Here is a 19,602-nt window from a genome sequence, read left to right on the forward strand (position 1 = left end):
ACAATTGAATATGTGATGTTGAGTTGTGTTGTCAAAATCAGGTCTTCAGTTAACATAATGATATTTGTAACATAATTTAGAATATCAGCTATAGTCCAAATACTCTTTTTATTAGCTAGCTTTGCACAACTTAAAGGGTCATGTTATTTTGGCCAATACCAGCTTCAGTCCATACTGTAGAAACACGCACACACACGCAAACGGAGTTTAAGAAAGGTCTCATCAGTGGAAAGAATTGAAGATAAATAATGTATCTTGGGTTGTTGTTTTTTTTCCCCTGAGAAACCTGAACTCTTAAGGTCAGTTATTTTGTGGTGTATTTTTTTTTATTTCATCACGTCAGCAAGTGGTGGTCAAGACGAAACTATTTAGGCACATATTCAAAGTGACAATCAGACAAACATGTACCCATACTAAAAGGCTGCATCACAACGTTCTGTGACGTGTGATACTAGCAACTTTCTTACTCAGTAAAATCCTGTTGATTTAACTCAGAGTGTAGGCTACAAAATGGAAACAAAATGGAACCGAAAGGGTCCACTTTGGTTCCATTTGTACACTCCCTGAGTTGGCTTTTTTGCTGGACTATTAGGTCTATATCCATATCCGTAGAATACCTACCAGTGAAACTAAACTTTTTGTCACAGATACACTACAGCTGACTGTACATTGTTTTGGTGCGACCAATGCTCTTAACAAACACTGTTTTCCTCTGAAGGATTGCTTGATTGATTGATGGAGAATAAAGTTGAACTGGATCAAAAACGTCAAGATGCGTCTCTGTGCGTGTGCGTGTGCGTGTGCGTGTGCGTGTGCATGTGCGTGTGTGTGTTTGGCAGGATGTCCCAGCTCTATGACATCAAGCATTCTTACATATTCTGTTGTCATGTTTTTGGTGTGTTGCCTGTGTTTTGCTTTATTTGCGTTACTATGATCTGGTTGACTGGTCTGGCTTGTTATGTGTGAATGCCAGGTGACTGGAATGGATACAGGACGAGTGGGCACTTAGACATTGTGGGCATCTCAATGCTAGATTGGCAATTTTTTTTTCCAAAATGTAAAATAAAAATAAATGTAAGCTTGGAAAATAGTCAGTATATATGTATACCGTAAGTATACATGGTTTGAACATGCACGGTCCATCATTATCAGACATAAATTCACCCTTAAACGTTTTGTTTATGTCTGAAATGACTGGCTATCCACAGGTTTTGTAGCAATTGTAGAAATATTAGGCCTTAAATGTTAATGAATTTAATACACAGGACCACAATGGAAACAAGCCCCCTAGGGCTTTTTATCCTTTTAACAATCATTGTAAACAGTACCTCTGTACAATTTGCAAACTGTTAACAAAGTATTCATCAATGTAAAACAAAATGGAGAAAAAAAGGTTGGTCAACGATTTATAAAATAAATGTAAATAGAAAAGAAAATAGAAATAAAATGGTGCCCACTGCCCAGCGTTCTCAGGAGCCCACTGTTCCGGTTACCACTAGAATGACTTGAATCAAGTGACATAAATGACAGGCCTTTCTACCTCAGTGTTTCATTTAAATCAGACATTGTACAAATGTAACCACACAGACCCGCATTTTGCACAATTTCAGAGTTATAAAATGGAGTAATTAACACATGTCAGTCAATCAAAACTGTCTTTATTCCACAACTAGTTTAGATTGCAGTTACACATTTTAGACACTAGAGGTCACACAGAGACCCCAAAACATGTGTTAATGTCATAATCATCATCAGGTGGGTTGACAGCTTGGCTGGCCTGTCCACATGCACTGTAAACATCAGTATTCATGTATCCATCAGTGGTGGAAAGTAACTAACTACATTTACTCAAGTATTGTATTTCCAATTGCTGTACTTTTACTCCTACTCCACTACATCTCAGAGGCAAGTATTGTACTTTTACTCCACTACAATTATTTGAAAACATTAATTACTAGTTACTAGATTAGAATTTGTATTACAAATTGAAATTAGTCAATCTACAAGTTCCCAACGCGTCGTGGTGGGCGTTGTGAGCTGAATAAGCTACTATTTTCAATATTTGTACAATACAATATTTGTATACATATTGAACTTGTGAAATGAGACATTCTGCAGTATTCAGTATTGTTACTTTTGGTTGCATTTACACGTTTCAGCCACTAGAGGTCATACAAAGACACAACACACGTATTAATGCCACCATCATTCTGTTGAACTGATCATAGGATGAATTGTGTTTTAGTCGTGACTCGAGACACATGTTTAAACCGTTCAAACGGATCACATGTATTGTTAAAACACATATAATACTATATAATTATAAGCCATATATAGACCATGATATTCATTTTATCAGACATGCCCCTTTCCTTCCTATACAAACCCATTGTAAGTAACTTTAAACTTATTTTAACCATGGCATGTTTCATTGAAAACACCTGTCCTTGGTTCTGGTGACTGATATTGTCTAACTAATCTAATTGTCTAACAAATATAAATTAAATAAATGAAAAGGGTAATTGAACAAACATGTCCACGGATGTTACAATTCTACTCGTGCTCGCATAAGTACCCGTATCTTCTGTATTGTTCAATAAAAAGCATTTTAATCCGATCGTTGGCCATTTTCTCCATATGCCTTCAATTACCAGACCCTATCGGCTGGGAGGTGTATTGCACTGTGAAACATTATACCAACTCTATGAGAAAATGGCCACCAATCGGATCAAAATGCTTTTTATTAAACAATACGGAAGACACGGGTACTTCTGAGGGCACGTACATAATTGTAACATCCGTGGCCATGAGGTAAGCACTTTATATTTGAAATGTGAACGTTTATGTAGATGTACGGGCCATAACTGGAGAAAGTGCAAAAACCACGTTAAAGTTTCGTCATGACAGTCAGTCATGTTTCAGGGCTAGGTTTGTATTAGGAAGGGGGCGTGTCTGATAAAATGAATATCAAATATCTTAATAAATACTGAATCAAAGCAACTTAAAGACGGTCTGGGTTGCTCCTTTATAGCCGAGCTAGACATTATAACGACCCCAAACATGTTTGACAGTGAAATATCCCTTTAAACGGACGCCTTTAACAATTAAAGCCATGTCTTATAGCTCCGCCTGCGGGGTGGTCCGGTCGGTGGTGTCTGACCGGCGCGTGACATCCAGACGGTAAACACACAGGATCAAGGCTGCGCGTGCGGTAGCTATACCCACCGATCAATCTATTTACCTGACGGTTACCATGGAAACCAGGCAACAACAAGGTAACCACTGCAATACAATGTGTTTACTTTTTCTGTTTTGTGTATTATTTGGGGGTTTGAGGTTATTGTCTCTTTATTATTGTGTCAGATCGTAATGAAGTGAAGTTGGAACGCAGAATGCGCACGCCGCAGTAGCAGATAATGGGATGTCCTTTATTATAATAAGAGAGCTTTTAGATCTGTTATTATTATACTCAGTGGTGGAAGAAATACATTTTTTTTAGTTAAGTAAAAGTAGCAATACCACAATATAAAAATACTCTGTTACAAGTAAAGGGCTTGTGTTCAAAATGTTACTTGAGTAAAAGTACAAAGTATATTGGCATCAAAATATACTTAAAGTACCAAAAGTAAAAGTACTAAACTGGTAGAAAATAGCAGATCCACAAGCTCGCTTGTAGATCTGCTATTTTCAAATAGCTGATGAATAAAATAGGGTATAAAGTGTATTTTTTTATGATAATAAACCAAATCTACAAAGTAACTAGTAATTAACGTTTTCAAATATTTGCAGTGGAGTAAAGGTGCAACATGTGTGCCTTTGAGATGTAGTGGAGTAGAGGTAAAAGTATCAGAGATTGGAAATACTCAAGTAAAGTACAAATACCTTAAAATTGTACAGTAGGCCTACTTAAGTAAATGTACTTGGTTACTTTCCACCACTGTGAGGGGTCCATTTAGACCCCCCCCCCACAGAACCACAGAGCTAAATATAAGGTTTAGTAAACATACTCCTGTATGAATGGAGAGAGAGAGAGAGAGGGGGAAGTCTGCAACCATAGACCATGGCAGCCTGCTGTGTTGTGTTAACATTGCGTATTGATTATTCAAGAAGACAACATGGACATTTCAGATCAAGTTAAAAGGCAGCAGGCTGGATGGATAACGTTGCCTCTGCCTGGCCTCAGGATGTGTTTGTCAAAGAACTGCTGTTTGTCCAATCATGACTCTATCTATTTAGTGTCTGTCTGTCTGTCTGTCTGTCTGTATACTGTCAGTGTCTCTGTCTGTCTGTCTGTCTATCACTATAAGAAGAGTGTAGTGTTCTAGTGGCAGGATGAACTAGAACCAGTTCTGTGGTTCTTATTATAATGTTTTGTCCCAAACAATAATTTCAGGAAACAGGGTGTAATGTACAGTAGTATAGTGTGTAATTTGGGTTTTAGATTCAGCATTCATTCAGATCTGTGTTGCTTCAACAGGGTTAATGAAGGAGCCTTAGAAGATAAACCGTTTTTAATGAGCCTGCGGGTCATAGTGTGAGACTGTTAAAAAGCAACCATTACTTACTAACCCTAATCCTTAGTAACAGTGAAAGAAGTGTAGAGATCATTCTGAGAACCGCTGTATAGCGTAATATATTCTTAAAAAAATAGATATATTATTATTGTGGTCTTGACCAAAATGGTGTGATTTATTCTTATCAGCGTATCTTAAGCTATGGGTCACCATCCCAAAATGGCCTTCTGCTTGATCCTGACTTGACAAGAGGAGACCTCTGGGTTCTTAGCTTCTTACACTAAAGCTAGAGAGAGTATAAAAGACAAACTTAAAGGAGTAGTTCACCCAAAAAATGACCAGGTCATTGGTCAGTAGGAGACTCTTTGAGTCTCTCTCTGCAACCCGATCTCACACAACTTCGTATACATTGCACAGATGTCATTCCGTGCATAGACACCTGGAAAACCCGAAAATCTGTGCATAGCCGCCTCGCATCTCCTCCATTCACTAAACCAATTTGGAGGCTCGCACTGCGAACTGTTCTCAAGCGAACTGGAGCCACGTGAGGGACCACCGAGTGAGCTAAAGCGAACGAGTTGCCGTCCCGAACGTTGCGACGTTTTGTAATTTTACTCAAGTAACATTTTGAACACAGGCCTTTTACTTAACAGAGTATTTTTATATTGTGGTAATGCTACTTTTACTTAAGTAAAATATCTTGAGTACTTCCTCCACCACTGGTCCAGTCCACATACACTATCTGCACAGACACGGGCCTAAAATGTCCGGGCAGCTTTGTACTTGCTGGATTGTCTTGGAATATAGTTTGTGAATTGCTTAAGAATGTAACTGCAGGAGGCATAAATGAAGCATAGAGTACCTGTGCATTGTGTAGGGGGCAACAGTGCGACCTGACACATTACCGTACATTACATACAGTCATTTAGCAGACGCTTTTATCCACTTACAGCATTCAACATAGGTAGGCAAGAAAACTACTAATCACCAGAAGTCTTAAAGAGCTGGTGCCATGTTTTTGCACTTTTTCTGTTTTTCATGAGGTTGATAGAACTTCATTAAGCCCCCTGGTGGTGTTTTTATGGTGTTTTATGTCTTCTCTGACTATTTGGAGTTTCTTCCTGGAGGCTGAAACCTTGAGGGTCAAACGTGCCAATAGAGAAACAGCGCTTTAGTGACATCACAAAGCCATACCCTCCCCCTCATTATCATAACACAACAGGTGTGGGCATGAGGAGGAGGAGGGACTAGGACAGGTGGGTGGTGCTAAGGTGCTGGAGGAGGTGCTAAGGTGAGAACCAGGTATACTTAATGAACAGGAGGCGTGTCCACATAAAAACAACATTTTAACACTTACTGTACACTTCTTTTTTTTTGAAAAAAATCCTTACATAATAATACCTTATGATCAGGTTTTAGGGTTGAAAAATATCATGGCACCCCATCTTTAAGTGCATTCTCTTCCAAAACAAGCAACTAAGAGTATACCGCTGAGATAAAAGTGCAATATATCAGCTACCTACTTTCTTAAACAGATGAGACAAATAGGAAAATCAAAAGAGCAAGAGCTAAAACAAATAAGTGTATCAAATAAACAAGATCCAATAAAACAAGAGCTTGTACAACTAGTTAACAACAAGTAGGCAAGGCTAAGAGGAAGGGTAGTGTTTCCTGAAGAGGTGGGTTTTCAACCTGCGTAGACACCTGTTCACATTCTCAGCATGTCAGGATTGAGGTTTATAATGACATTTTACTGTGCATGTATGCAAGGTCTATTTGCATATCTTTGTATCTGTGTATTTAGTTGTAGGCTACAATGTCTGTGTATACATTGGCTGTGCAATCATTTAATGCAGAGTTTCTAAATGAAGAGCCTGGGACTGCCAGAAAAAAAGACATTCCTGTCTAAATACAGCTTTAAAATGTGCTGCAATATGTTTTGTTAAAATAAGTGTTAAATAGCTCTATGTTCAGATAGTACTCATTGCCACAGAGTGTTTGTTCAGTAACAGGAGTCTCCCTGTCTCTCCAGCTCTTTGGTAAACAGAAAATACATGTAAACAGATCAACATGCAGAAAATACATGTTGATCCAATCGGGAGAGACAACTCCCAGGATACAGGATATAAGCGAGTGAAATAGGAAGTGATTGAACAAACACAAAAAAAAGGAGCTGAACAAATTGGAACTGGAACACAAGGTCATACATTATCTTTGTGGGGTTCTCTCTCCTGATTGGATGAAATGTGTAACCCAACTGAAAATGTATTTTCTGTTTATTAAAGAGCTGGACAGACGGGGAGACCCCTGTTACTGAACAAACACTATTGCAATGATTAAGATGTGTAACTTTTAACCACAAAGGTAACTCATGGTTCAGTATAGTGTTATAGTAGAGTAGAGCGGTACAGTAACAGAGTTGGACTCATGGTTCAGTATACCTGTAGTGTTATGGTAGAGTAGAGAGGTACAGTAACAGAGTTGGACTCATGGTTCAGTATACCTGTAGTGTTATGGTAGAGTAGAGAGGTACAGTAACAGAGTTGGACTGAGGTTCAGTATACCTGTAGTGTTATAGTAGAGTAGAGAGGTACAGTAACAGAGTTAGACTCAGGTTCAGTATACCTGTAGTGTTATAGTAGAGTAGAGAGGTACAGTAACAGAGTTAGACTCAGGTTCAGTATACCTGTAGTGTTATAGTAGAGTAGAGAGGTACAGTAACAGAGTTAGACTCAGGTTCAGTATACCTGTAGTGTTATAGTAGAGTAGAGAGGTACAGTAACAGAGTTAGACTCAGGTTCAGTATACCTGTAGTGTTATAGTAGAGTAGAGAGGTACAGTAACAGAGTTAGACTCAGGTTCAGTATACCTGTAGTGTTATAGTAGAGTAGAGAGGTACAGTAACAGAGTTGGACTCAGGTTCAGTATACCTGTAGTGTTATAGTAGAGTAGAGCGGTACAGTAACAGAGTTAGACTCAGGTTCAGTATACCTGTAGTGTTATAGTAGAGTAGAGAGGTACAGTAACAGAGTTGGACTCAGGTTCAGTATACCTGTAGTGTTATAGTAGAGTAGAGTGGTACAGTAACAGAGTTGGACTGAGGTTCAGTAACAATTGATTTGCAGCCATATGACCAGCGCCAGGCCTCTGATTTAACCTGAACACATGACCACTGAGCCCATGTGCACTAATGTCTGTCTTGTGACCTGAAGTATTCCACCACAGACACACAGACAGACACACACACATGGAGAGATGGATAGAGGAATGGAAGACAGACTGACAGAGTGACTTACAGACAGACAGATGAACAGAAGAATGGAAGGTAGAAGACGGACAGACGGACAGACAGACAGACAGACAGACAGGCAGACAGACAGACAGATAGACAGACAGACAGACACAGCGAACGGAGAGAAAAATGAGAGGCAGAAGTGACAATGTGACGTTCATTCTCTGAACATGAAATATAGGCCTATACATGAAATGATTTCCACTTGTGTCATGACTCATGGTTGATAATGTGAATGATAGAATAGTTTATTTCCTGTCTGGCCTCATGGCCATTAATCACATTAACAATGATGTCCCATATTATGGGCATGTCATTATCTATGCAAAAATCTTTCTTTATTTAACCCATTAAGACTGGGAATGCATCTGTGTCATTTTATAGATTTCTTTGGCTATTCAAAAATAGCAGATATACAAGCTCATTGTAGATCTGCTATTTTTTGGAAAATCGAGACCATTTGTGCAAATCTTTTAATATATATATTTTTAAAGCGAACATTTGTAACTCAAATCTTTGCTTCTGGGGATTTGGATGTTGCTATAATCAGTGGCTCTCAAACTGTTTTCATGTCAAGGACAGGATTTGGCCACAGACCCCCATCTCTAAATATTTTGTTCCAGGGACCAAAGAGTTTAGTTAAAAATGTTCGCTTTAAAAATATATATATATTCAATGAATTTTAACAAAAATAGCAGATCTACAAGCTCATACTTTGAATAGCTAAGATTTCTTTGGCTATTTTTGAATAGCCAAAGAAATCTTAAAATGACACCGGTTCCGTTCCCGGTCTTAATGGGTTCATAAAAACTACTCTGATGCTCTTTTACATTATTTAACCTTTTGTGAGGAGACTAAACTGTGACTAAGCTACTGTGAATAAGTCCCTGACATAATGTGGATGTAGTGAAATGGCTGTTTCCATGGCTCATTGTGGGAGTTAGTATGGAAGGGATTAGGGCTGTCCACGATCATGACATTTTACTTGACGATTAACTGCGATTACAATTGTAAATAATGATTTAATTGTGTTTTTGGCATTGAGCATTGTCAGAACATAAAAATTACATTTCTGTTTGGCTTTTAGGCTTCGTAAACACAAGTTGTACAGGGCAGACAAATAACTGCATTATACAAAGAAATGACTGACAATGACCGGTACCAAAAATCTAAATAAATAATGTTCTATGGCCAAAACAAAGCCACAGTCTTTTATTTAAAACAACACTTTGTGATCTTGTAGATATGCTATTTCCACTATTTTAGAAAATGAATGAGCATTTTTCAACAGATGCATACAAATGAATGGAAACAATAATTATGATTATGCTAAATATGACCTCATTTGTGATCATCTGATTATATAATATTGTGACAGGCCCAAGTGGGGAGTTGAGCCTCGATCACATGCGCACAAGTTGATTAGGACAGATGGCTGGAATTTAACCATATTCACATGACATCATACTCGGAGGGTCTTATTGGTTATGTTGGTAATAGGCTCTATGCACAGCAACCATACTGGAAAGAAATTGGGCCTCTGCCTTACTTCCTTCATAGGCTTTTATCAATGATACTAATGAAGGCTCTGTTCCATTTAGTGTAGCATTGTGGTTCTCAAACTTTTTAATTTCAAGGACCCCCATAACTCTGAAAGTGTACAAATGGAACCAAATGGACCCTTACGGGTCCATTTGGTTCCAATTGTACACTCTCAGAGTTACACACCCGCAAGGGGCCATTTGGAACCCCCTCAAGGAACCATGAGGGTCCCTGGACCACAATGAGACCCACTGGTGTAGCAGAGTGTTTCCAGTGAGCCAACGTGACACAATATCAGCACCCTGACTCTGTTTGACCAGAATGGAACAGAGCCTTCATTAGTATCATTGGTAACACCTGTGAAGGAAGCAAGGCCCAATTTCTTTCCAATATCGCTGCTGTGCATAGAGCCTATTGTTGTGTGTGTGTGTGTGTGTGTGTGTGTGTGTGTGTGTGTGTGTGTGTGTGTGTGTGTGTGTGTGTGTGTGTGTGTGCGTGTGCGTGTGTGGTAGGTGTTCATTCACGAGGTCGGCTGTACTTTTGATTACAGCTTAGAGGAAGCCTTCCTAACCAAAGTGCTAAAATATCATCAGCTAGAGCAGACCATCTCTCAGCTAGGCTACAGATGTAAACTATTGTTTTTTATCTTTGGTAGCCTAGGACACGTGCACAATCAATTAGCAAGGTACTGCTCAATATCAGCTATTATAGGAAGCCGCTCAGTTTGGAGGAGGCGTTGTTTCCTATACCCATGATTGTTGTCTGCTGTGTTTGACAAGTGTGCCAACATTATTGTATGTAACACTGTTCTGCCTTACATGCACTTTGTAACTGGCTGTTTTCCCATTATCTGACTGCACTGGCAGTGTTTATGTCCTTTGTACGAGGCATACTTGTACTTCTGTTTATGTGGACATAAATAAATACTTCAAATGTGTGTGTGGAGGGGGGTGTGTGTGCGCGTGTGTGTGTGTGTGTGCGCGTGTACGTGCGTGCACGTTTGTGTGCGTGTGTGTGGATGCGTGCGTGCGTACACATGCGCGTGCATAACCAGTTTTCTCCTGTGTCTTCTCATTCACGCTGCCTCGCGGGTTGCCATGTTGTGTCGATCATCAGAGTTGTACTCTAGTGTTCTGGGGGATGGTGTGGTGGAGTGGGGTCCCAGTGAGGAGTGGGTTAACACCGCCATACGAGGGCCAGATCTGCTGGGTAAGATGTCTACAGCACCTCCCTGTAGACAGAGGTCAGCATGGCACTATACATGCTACCATATGACATCAGAACAATGTTATTATGGGGCAGCTTATAACAACAGAATAATGTCATTAAGAAGTTCTTATGGGCGGTCTCAGAACATCCGGTGTGTCCCCCCAGCCAGTGGTGGAAAGTAACTAAGTACATTTACTCAAGTACTGTACTTAAGTACACTTTTACAGGAGTATTTCCAATTTTCAGCACTTTTACTTTTAATCCACTACATCTCAGAGGCAAATATTTTACTTTTACTCCACTACAATTATTTGAAAACTTTAGTTACTAGTTAGGCCTACTTTGCAGATATAAATTATTACATTATAAAACATACATTAACCACTTTAGGCCTATTTTATACCTAGGCTATTTGAAAATAGCAGATCTACAAGCTCACAACGCGTCGCATCGCGACGCGTTGTGAGCTTGTGGATCTGCTATTTTCAAACATTTTAGTACTTTTACTTTTGGTACTTTAAGTACATTTTGATACCAATACTTTTTTACTTTGAGTACAAGTACATTTTTAATTCCGGACATTTACTTGTAACGGAGTACTTCTACATTGCAGTATTGATACTTTTACTTAAGTAAAACATTTGAGTACTTTTTCCACCACTGCCCCCAGCACACCTAGATGTTTTGACTGTCAGAACCAGAGAAAGGTTTCTAGTAGAGGCCCTAGGAGGGGTCCACGCGTACCCTCTTATTTTTTTTTCTAGTTTAGATTTTTGGCATCCATAGGACCTCTAATATAGGGATTTTGATGATCCCAAGAAAAAAAGTGGTCCAAAGTGTGTTTTTTTCAATGTTTTATTACCCCTATGAGACCTGCAGGATTGCTGGCTGAAACGCCAGCGAGACTGTCTTTCGGAGACTGTGGCACGCTCAAATTTAGACGTAGCCCAAATATAGCGATACCATTTGATTCTAGACAACCTCAGGTTTCCAATGGGACCAACCTTGTCATGCTACCTTGTCGGGAAGGGGGCTAAATACCTAAGGATTCAAAGTTAGACAACATTTTGTCGAGGGAAAAACGGCCATCACTGTTTTCCAAATGGTCCCCTGAGCTGTCACCTTGATATAAGTGAATTGAAATGGGTTACATGTATACCTACAAGCCTCCCCTGTACATAAATGCCACATTTATGCCAATCTCATGCAGTTTTGGGCAAGAATCATGCAGTTTATTGCATGCAGTACAAATATGTAATTTCCACCTATTGTAAAAGGGAGACCACTTTACTGTATCTATAGCTGCATGAGACCACTGTACTGTATCTATAGCTGCATGAGACCACTGTACTGTATCTATAGCTGTATGAGACCACTCTACTGTATCTATAGCTGTATGAGACCACTGTACTGTATCTATAGCTGCATGAGACCACTCTACTGTATCTATAGCTGTATGAGACCACTGTACTGTATCTATAGCTGTATGAGACCACTGTACTGCATCTATAGCTGTATGAGACCACTTTACTGTATCTATAGCTGCATGCATGAGACCACTGTACTGTATCTATAGCTGCATGAGACCACTGTACTGTATCTATAGCTGTATGAGACCACTGTACTGTATCTATAGCTGCATGAGACCACTGTACTGTATCTATAGCTGCATGAGACCACTGTCTGCATCTATATCCCACTATACTGAATCTAAACCGCTGTACTGCATATATACATTACTGTACTCCATCTATAGACCACATACATTGACCACTGTACTGTATCTATAGACCACTATACTGCATCTCAACTCAACACAACTCAATGGGGGGGGGTCCACAGATGCACTACAGTGGTCTACAGATGTGTCTATAGAAGCACTAGAGGGGTCTACAGGTGCACTAGAGTGGGCTACAGATGCACTAGAGTGGGCTACAGATGCACTAGAGTGATCTACATGTGCACTAGAGTGGTCTACAGATGCACTACAGTGGTCTACAGATCACGCCAGTGGTCTACAGATGCACTAGAATGGGCTACAGATGCACTAGAGTGGTCTACATGTGCACTAGAGTGGGCTACAGATGCACTAGAGTGGTCTACAGGTGCACTAGAGTGGTCTACAGGTGCAATAGAGTGGTCTACAGGTGCACTAGAGTGGTCTACAGATGCACTAGAGTGGTCTACAGGTGCAATAGAGTGGGCTACAAATGCACCACAATGGTCTACATACCACGACAGGGGTCTACAGATGCACTAGAGTGGTCTATAGATACAGAACAGCATTCTATAGATACAGTAGGTAGTCTATAGATGTAGTACAGTGGTCTCATACAGCTATAGATACAGTGCAGTGGTCTATATATACAGTACAGTGGTATATAGATGCAGTACAGTGGTTTATAGATTCAGTACAGTGATCTATAGATGCAGTACAGTGGTCAAGATGCAGTACATGATCTCATGCAGCTATAGATGCAGTGGTCTCATATAGAAAGAGATGCAGTACAGTGGTCTAGATACAGTACAGTGGTCTCATGCAGCTATAGATACAGTACAGTGGTCTCATACAGCTATAGATGCAGTACAGTGGTCTCATACAGCTATAGATACAGTACAGTGGTCTCATACAGCTATAGATACAGTACAGTGGTCTCATACAGCTATAGATGCAGTACAGTGGTCTCATACAGCTATAGATACAGTACAGTGGTCTCATACAGCTATAGATACAGTACAGTGGTCTCATACAGCTATAGATACAGTACAGTGGTCTCATACAGCTATAGATACAGTAAAGTGGTCTCCTTTTTACATTAGGTGGAAATTACATATTTGTACTGCATGCAATAAACTGCATGATTCTTGCCCAAAACTGCATGAGATTGGCATACATGTGGCATTTATGTACAGGGGAGGCTTGTAGGTATACATGTAACCCATTTCAATTCACCTATATCAAGGTGACAGCTCAGGGGACCATTTGGAAAACAGTGATGGCCGTTTTTCCCTCGACAAAATGTTGTCTAACTTTGAATCCTTAGGTATTTAGCCCCCTTCCCGACAAGGTAGCATGACAAGGTTGGTCCCATTAGAAACCTGAGGTTGTCTAGAATCAAATGGTATCGCTATCTTTGGGCTACGTCTAAATTTGAGCGTGCCACAGTCTCCGAAAGACAGTCTCGCTGGCATTTCAGCCAGCAATCCTGCAGGTCTCATAGGGGTAATAAAACATTGAAAAAAACACACTTTGGACCACTTTTTTTCTTGGGATCATCAAAATCCCTATATTAGAGGTCCTATGGATGCCAAAAATCTAAACTAGAAAAAAAAATAAGAGGGTACGCGTGGACCCCTCCTAGGGCCTCTACTATTCCTATAAAATAAAATAAAAATTCTTATAAGAACTTTGTTCTTATCTCTCATGGCAGCATGTAGACCCCTCCCTCCGTTTGAAATGCATACCTCCCTGCAGACAGAGGCCAGCATGGCTGAGGCTTACCGTTTGAGTGCATTAAGACAAGCCCCTCATGGGGGACTGAGAGAGCTAGGCTAATCCACTGCGCTCTCTCTCTCTCTCTCTCTCTCTCTCTCTCTCTCTCTCTCTCTCTCGCTCTCGCTCTCGCTCTCTCTCTGTTTCTCTCTCGCTCTGCAGAGCAAGGCTGTGTGTGTGTGTGTGTGTGTGTGTGTGTGTGCTCAAATCGCTTTCAAGGAATTCAGTCCAAAGTGCAACATCTTAAAATGCTGTTAAGACGCTAATGATCAGGTGAATTTGCATAGGAACCCTTTTTTGGAAGCTATTTATTTAAAATAGCTGTACAACTGTTATGCTCAACCAATGTTTTGGTATTGATGAATTAATATATTCTGTATTTTACAGTATTTAAAAAATACAAAATTGATTATTTTATCAAAATTGATCATGTTTTATATATAACCAATTATAATTATTAGTTAAAGTAACTGTTGCACCCCTATTCGCAACACGAGTAATTGTGAGCTTGTAGATCAGAGTAAGTGTGAGCTTGTAGATCAGCATCCGCCGCGAGACACACCACCGTGCGATACAGTATATAGGTCAGGTCAAAGTGAATTGACCCCGGCCATGCAGGCAAGGAGCTGCTTCATGCAGCCCTTCAGTACATGGATGGAACAGAGACAGAGCTCAGCCTTTGAATATTTCACATACTGTACATGAGGGGCACTTGAGAGGTCAAATAGCCTAATAATAATGCTACAATGCAAGTACTGTATGTAGGAAATATCTCACACTTAGCTGAATTTATACATGAAAATCATATGTTTCGCCCAAACGGTTATGATAATTTCCCTTGGATAAAATTAAAAAAAAATCACAGCACAAATGTATGCATTTACAAGTACTGTACATAGGAAGAATCTCAAAATCATATGTTTTGCCCCAACGGTTATTCTAATTTCTGTTGGATAATATCAAATTCTTCTCTTAAAGGAATAGTTCACCCCCAAAATGATTTTTTTCCCCGATCGATTACTCACCCCATGAATTCAAGTCTCCATGGGATGAGTAATCGATAGATAAAAATTTATTTTTTTGGGGTGAACTATCCCTTTAATGTGTGAAAGTGCAGTTTCAAGTGTTGGCATTATACAGTATATCACATGTACAATAGGAACAGTCGAGCATTCCTTGCGGTGTCCCCGAGTATTGACGTGCATTTGGCTGTCGTTTTGCGCAGGTTTTGATGAGGATGCGTCTTTCCCTTGTGATGATTTGGGTACAGAGGGCTGGCATGGGGGACACTTGTCCCTAAATGGGGACGGCCTGGCGGAGGAAACGGCCAATGGAGAGCAGGGTAAGATGTTGCCAACGGCTGTGCATGGGAGTGAGGGTTGTCCCCCTGCTGAGGAGGAGACGTACCTGGGTGGGACGTCCCACTATGTCTCTGACAGCACCGTGGCAATGGCCAACGCATGGGAGTGGGACATGCAGCTGGAACCTACAGGTGACAAGGGACAGTAGACTAGATAGAGCCCATAGACTAGACTAGAGTTTATTTCTCACTTTAGATGAAGATTTTCACTTTTACAGCTCACATACCTTCATGAGTGCGTTATTTTTCGCCAGCAGCAACTAGTTTGCCTTTTTTAATTGTAGAGAAAGTGAAAAGCAAGGCTTTTGCACACCTACAAGAACAGGTGTGTAGGAAAAGACCAACTGGGGCCCAAAACATAAGTGGAAAAAAAACTCCCGTAGGCAATACTGTCTTCAAATGCAAAACATACTTAGGAGTAGTTCACCCAACAAAAGACTTATTTTCTATCAATTTATTTATTTGATTATTTATTTATTTTCAATCTAATACTCTAATACTAATACTTTTGTTTTTGTCGCATTCCTGAGCCAATGATTTGATGACCAGCGATGACCGGCGGGCGGAGTCTATCCGGAAGGAGACTCAAAGAGTCCGGTAGGAGACTCAGCAGCCACCCGGTCATCAAATTATTGGTTTAGGAATCTGACAAAAGATAATCCATGAATTGAAGACTTCATGGCATGTGTAATTGATAGAAAAACTGATCGAAAAACTGATGACATTTTGCATTTGAAGACAGTGTGCGGGAGTTTTTTCCTGTTAAATTGTAAAGGAAGAAAATGATGTAAAAATGTATGAACAGTGCGCGGGTGGCGAAGGGGTAAAATACCTGCCCGCCAGTGCTATAGGGTTTGAATCCACCGCGGTCAACACAATTGGCTGTGTTCGGGGGAGGAGGGAAGCCGGGCAGGGAGGGCCGCACTACCGACTCCTACAGGCTGAGGTACTGTCGGAGCCTTGTAACATAAAGATGATACAGTATGAACTTCAAAAAGTTGCTGTTCAAGCTTTTATTACAGTCGCCTCTCAATGTTGTCTCAAAATGTCACTCATATCTTGAGAAATAAATCCCTTCTCCAGTTGCTATACTGTCAATAGGGTGCAGTAGGCTTTGGATACTTGAATCCTAGCATCCCTATTCTGGGCATGTCGTAGTAGGAGAACATTAAGCGAAAATAGACAAACATCCGCCGAAAATAGTCAATCTAACACGCTCATCGGCTGTTTTCTGCAAAGAGATTTGGTGTAAAATTATATAGATACAGATCCCTGGGGGATTCCGGTCAGGTGGTGGCAGGACAAATCGTCCACTAGATCGTGCGGTCGCTACATGAGTTTGAACGACGGTTCTCAAGGGGGCTTTCAACAAAGAACATATACGGTGCTTTTGTCTCTAGAATAACTCATTGAATCATCCTGTGATAGAACTATGTGAGGCAGACCCAGTCAACCAGGCTCCGAGCCTAAGCAGCATAGAGTCTGGTTCAGTTAAGGCTGGTTGTTTTGTGGTGTGAGTAGTTTGGCATGCTGCAACTCTCTCTGTCTCGCATGTATTCTAGTGGCTGTGTTCTGGGTGATTATAGCGAGCTATTAGCTAGCTTCCTTTCAACCCTGCTGGATGTACAGAGGAATAAATAAGATGATCTGGATTTGAACCAAGTCCAGCACAGGTCTGATTTTCCGCGTGGCTGCTTCAACCTCAGTCATTATATCATTTTTATAAAAATAAAAAAAATAGCAGATCTGTAAGTTCACAATGCTTCATGAGCTTGTAGATTGGCTTCTTTAGCTATTTATATAGCATATATAGGGCTTAAAGGGATAGTTCACCCAACAAATTACTTATTTTATATCGATTAGTAATAATGATAATAATAATAATAAATGGATAATATTTATAATGCACTTTACATTTGTAATAAAAAAATAAATAAAGTGCTACAGAATAACCAATAAATCACACCAATAAAAGAAAACAACAACTAAGAAACTGAAGACTAAACTGGGATTAGTCACTCCATGGAGACTTGAATTCATGGATATTTTTTTATTTTTGTCGCATTCCTAAACCAATAATTTGATGACCAGTGGACCGGTAGGCACTGGGCAGCGGTTCCGGTAGGAGACACAAAGGAGACTCTTTGTGTCTCCTACCGGAACCGCTGACGGTCATCAAATTATTGTCTTAGGAATGTGACAAAAACTACAAAATATCCATGAATTCAAGTCTCCATGGGGGGACTAATCGATGAAAAGTAATTTTTGAGGCGAACTATCCCTTTAGAGGGGAATTTCACTTTAAAACACTTCTGGGGCCATTTTCACGTGTTGGGCCAGACAGTTTTAAGTTGCTGTGGTTAAAGTGGTTCAACGAGATGAAGAAGACTATACCTGTACTTGGGTCCTATTATTATTTTGGTCCAGCAGTAAGAAAATCAGACCTAGTGTTGGACGGAGAAACCAGATCGGTTTGTTCCTTCCTGTGTGGCATACATACTGTAGTCTTATGTGAATGATCTATCCTGCTATAGAGTGCTGTGTGCCCTGTTGTGGTGGGATGATGCGTTTGAAACCACTGCTGTGTAGAGACTGTATCTGTGTGTGTGTGTGTGTGTGTGTGTGTGTGTGTGTGTGTGTGTGTGTGTGTGCACTGGAGTCACCTCTACTGTATATTATATAGTTCTGAAATATCTTCTGTTCTGTAATATATGTATTCATTCAGAATTGTTACAGTGTATCGTTGCTGTCGAGCAGAAACCTCCTATCTCCATGATTCTAACTTTGTGTGTTTTTTTCGTAAATCAACGCCCTACTTATAAGCATCAAAGGTAGCAGATCTACAAGCTCAAAACGCGTTGCTTCGTGCCGTGTTTTGAGCTTGCAGATCTGCTGCCTTTGATGCTTTTGAATTTGCATACTGAAAAGTAACAGTTTTGGACATATGAGGTTTCCACCCTGACAGAGAGACCATATCCCAGATTTTCACTGCTGTCCGTCCGATATCGCTCTTGTCTTGTGTCTCTGACTCCATGCAGTGCACTCGAAGTTAGAGTGTGTGTGTGTGTGTGTGTGTGTGTGTGTGTGTGTGTGTGTGTGTGTGTGTGTGTGTGTGTGTGTGTGTGTGTGTGTGTGTGTGTGTGTGTGTGTGTGTGTGTGTGTGTGTGTGTGTGTGTGTGTGTGCGCGTGATCGCGCACTCTAGACTAACATCACTATGGTCTTTACTTTAACTCTCTCACGCTGCCGTTTTGAAGAGGAAGGACGCCCCATGACAGGTACGTAGAAGTAGCCTGGTTCCAGATCATAGACTGAAGCTCCACGCAGCTTCAGTCTGATAATCAGGCTAACGTAGAAGGGGAGTCGCCTTTCTTATCAAGCGATCATGTCACCTCAGATGTCGCCTAGCGTAAGAGCCCCTGGAAATCCTGTCAACTAAGAATATACAGTGGGCCGTAGGGTTTAAGTGGCTAATTGTGTTTCATGTGTTGTGTAAATGCAGGTTTTTTCTGCTGCTGTGTTGACTAAACATGATTTGACTCAATCTCCCCCCAAACAATAACCCAAGAACTTGTGGGACACGCTGGGATAAACTAACATTAGAGAGAGAATGATGTTACAGAAAATGTGTAAATAAACACACTGTTTTTTTTCTTTTTCTTTTTTCACTTTTTTTTCAAATAGTTTGCGCGTCTTACTTGTTGCGAACGCAGCGGAAGGAGGCGCCTCCGCGCAAGTGGAGCTTACTATGAAACCGTGCTCGGGTTGTGTCTCTGTGTGCACTGCCTGTGTGCACTGCCTGTGTGCAGCTCCTCTGAGATAAGTAAATGTCCAATTTAGACGTACCATACATCAAATGAAAGGTCTTTGAAAACTGAACACACCTGTCAAGGTTGCGTTTAAGCCCGCCCCTTCCCCCGGAAGCCACGCCCCGGAGAAGGCTCATAAAAACTCCCCATTGAAACCCCATGTTAAATGAAAAGTGCCCGAATCGCTCCCAAACTTTTTTTACCCCCCCTAAGTGGGGGTCTACGAACAAATACTTCGGGCTTGGATTTTGGCTCCGCCCCCCGGAAGTGGGTGAAACAGGCACTTCAAACACTTTGTTGAATTGTTCAAAAACATTCAAAGTTTTTTTTTTGTGAATTTGTATTTTTCTAAGATGCTCCTTTTAACGCAGATTTTTTTTTTTTA

The 19,602-nt window shown here is 40.5% G+C and overlaps 1 protein-coding gene across 3 annotated transcripts in view; it reads left to right on the top strand.

Annotated features, from left to right (window-relative positions):
• Positions 1–3,142: 3,142 nt before the first annotated feature.
• Positions 3,143–19,602, top strand: part of tpd52l1 (tpd52 like 1) — a 33,691-nt gene continuing 17,231 nt past the window's right edge. For all 3 annotated transcript variants that reach the window (XM_080454203.1, XM_080454204.1, XM_080454205.1), the window contains exon 1: positions 3,143–3,275. In XM_080454203.1, coding sequence (XP_080310329.1) covers positions 3,254–3,275 — 22 coding nt within the window. In that variant the 5' untranslated portion in view covers positions 3,143–3,253. The remainder of the gene's footprint in view (positions 3,276–19,602) is intronic.

Source organism: Gymnoscopelus braueri (genome assembly GCF_963280865.1).
Source record: "Gymnoscopelus braueri genome assembly, chromosome: 16".
In the NCBI taxonomy this organism is placed as follows: Eukaryota; Metazoa; Chordata; class Actinopteri; order Myctophiformes; family Myctophidae; genus Gymnoscopelus; species Gymnoscopelus braueri.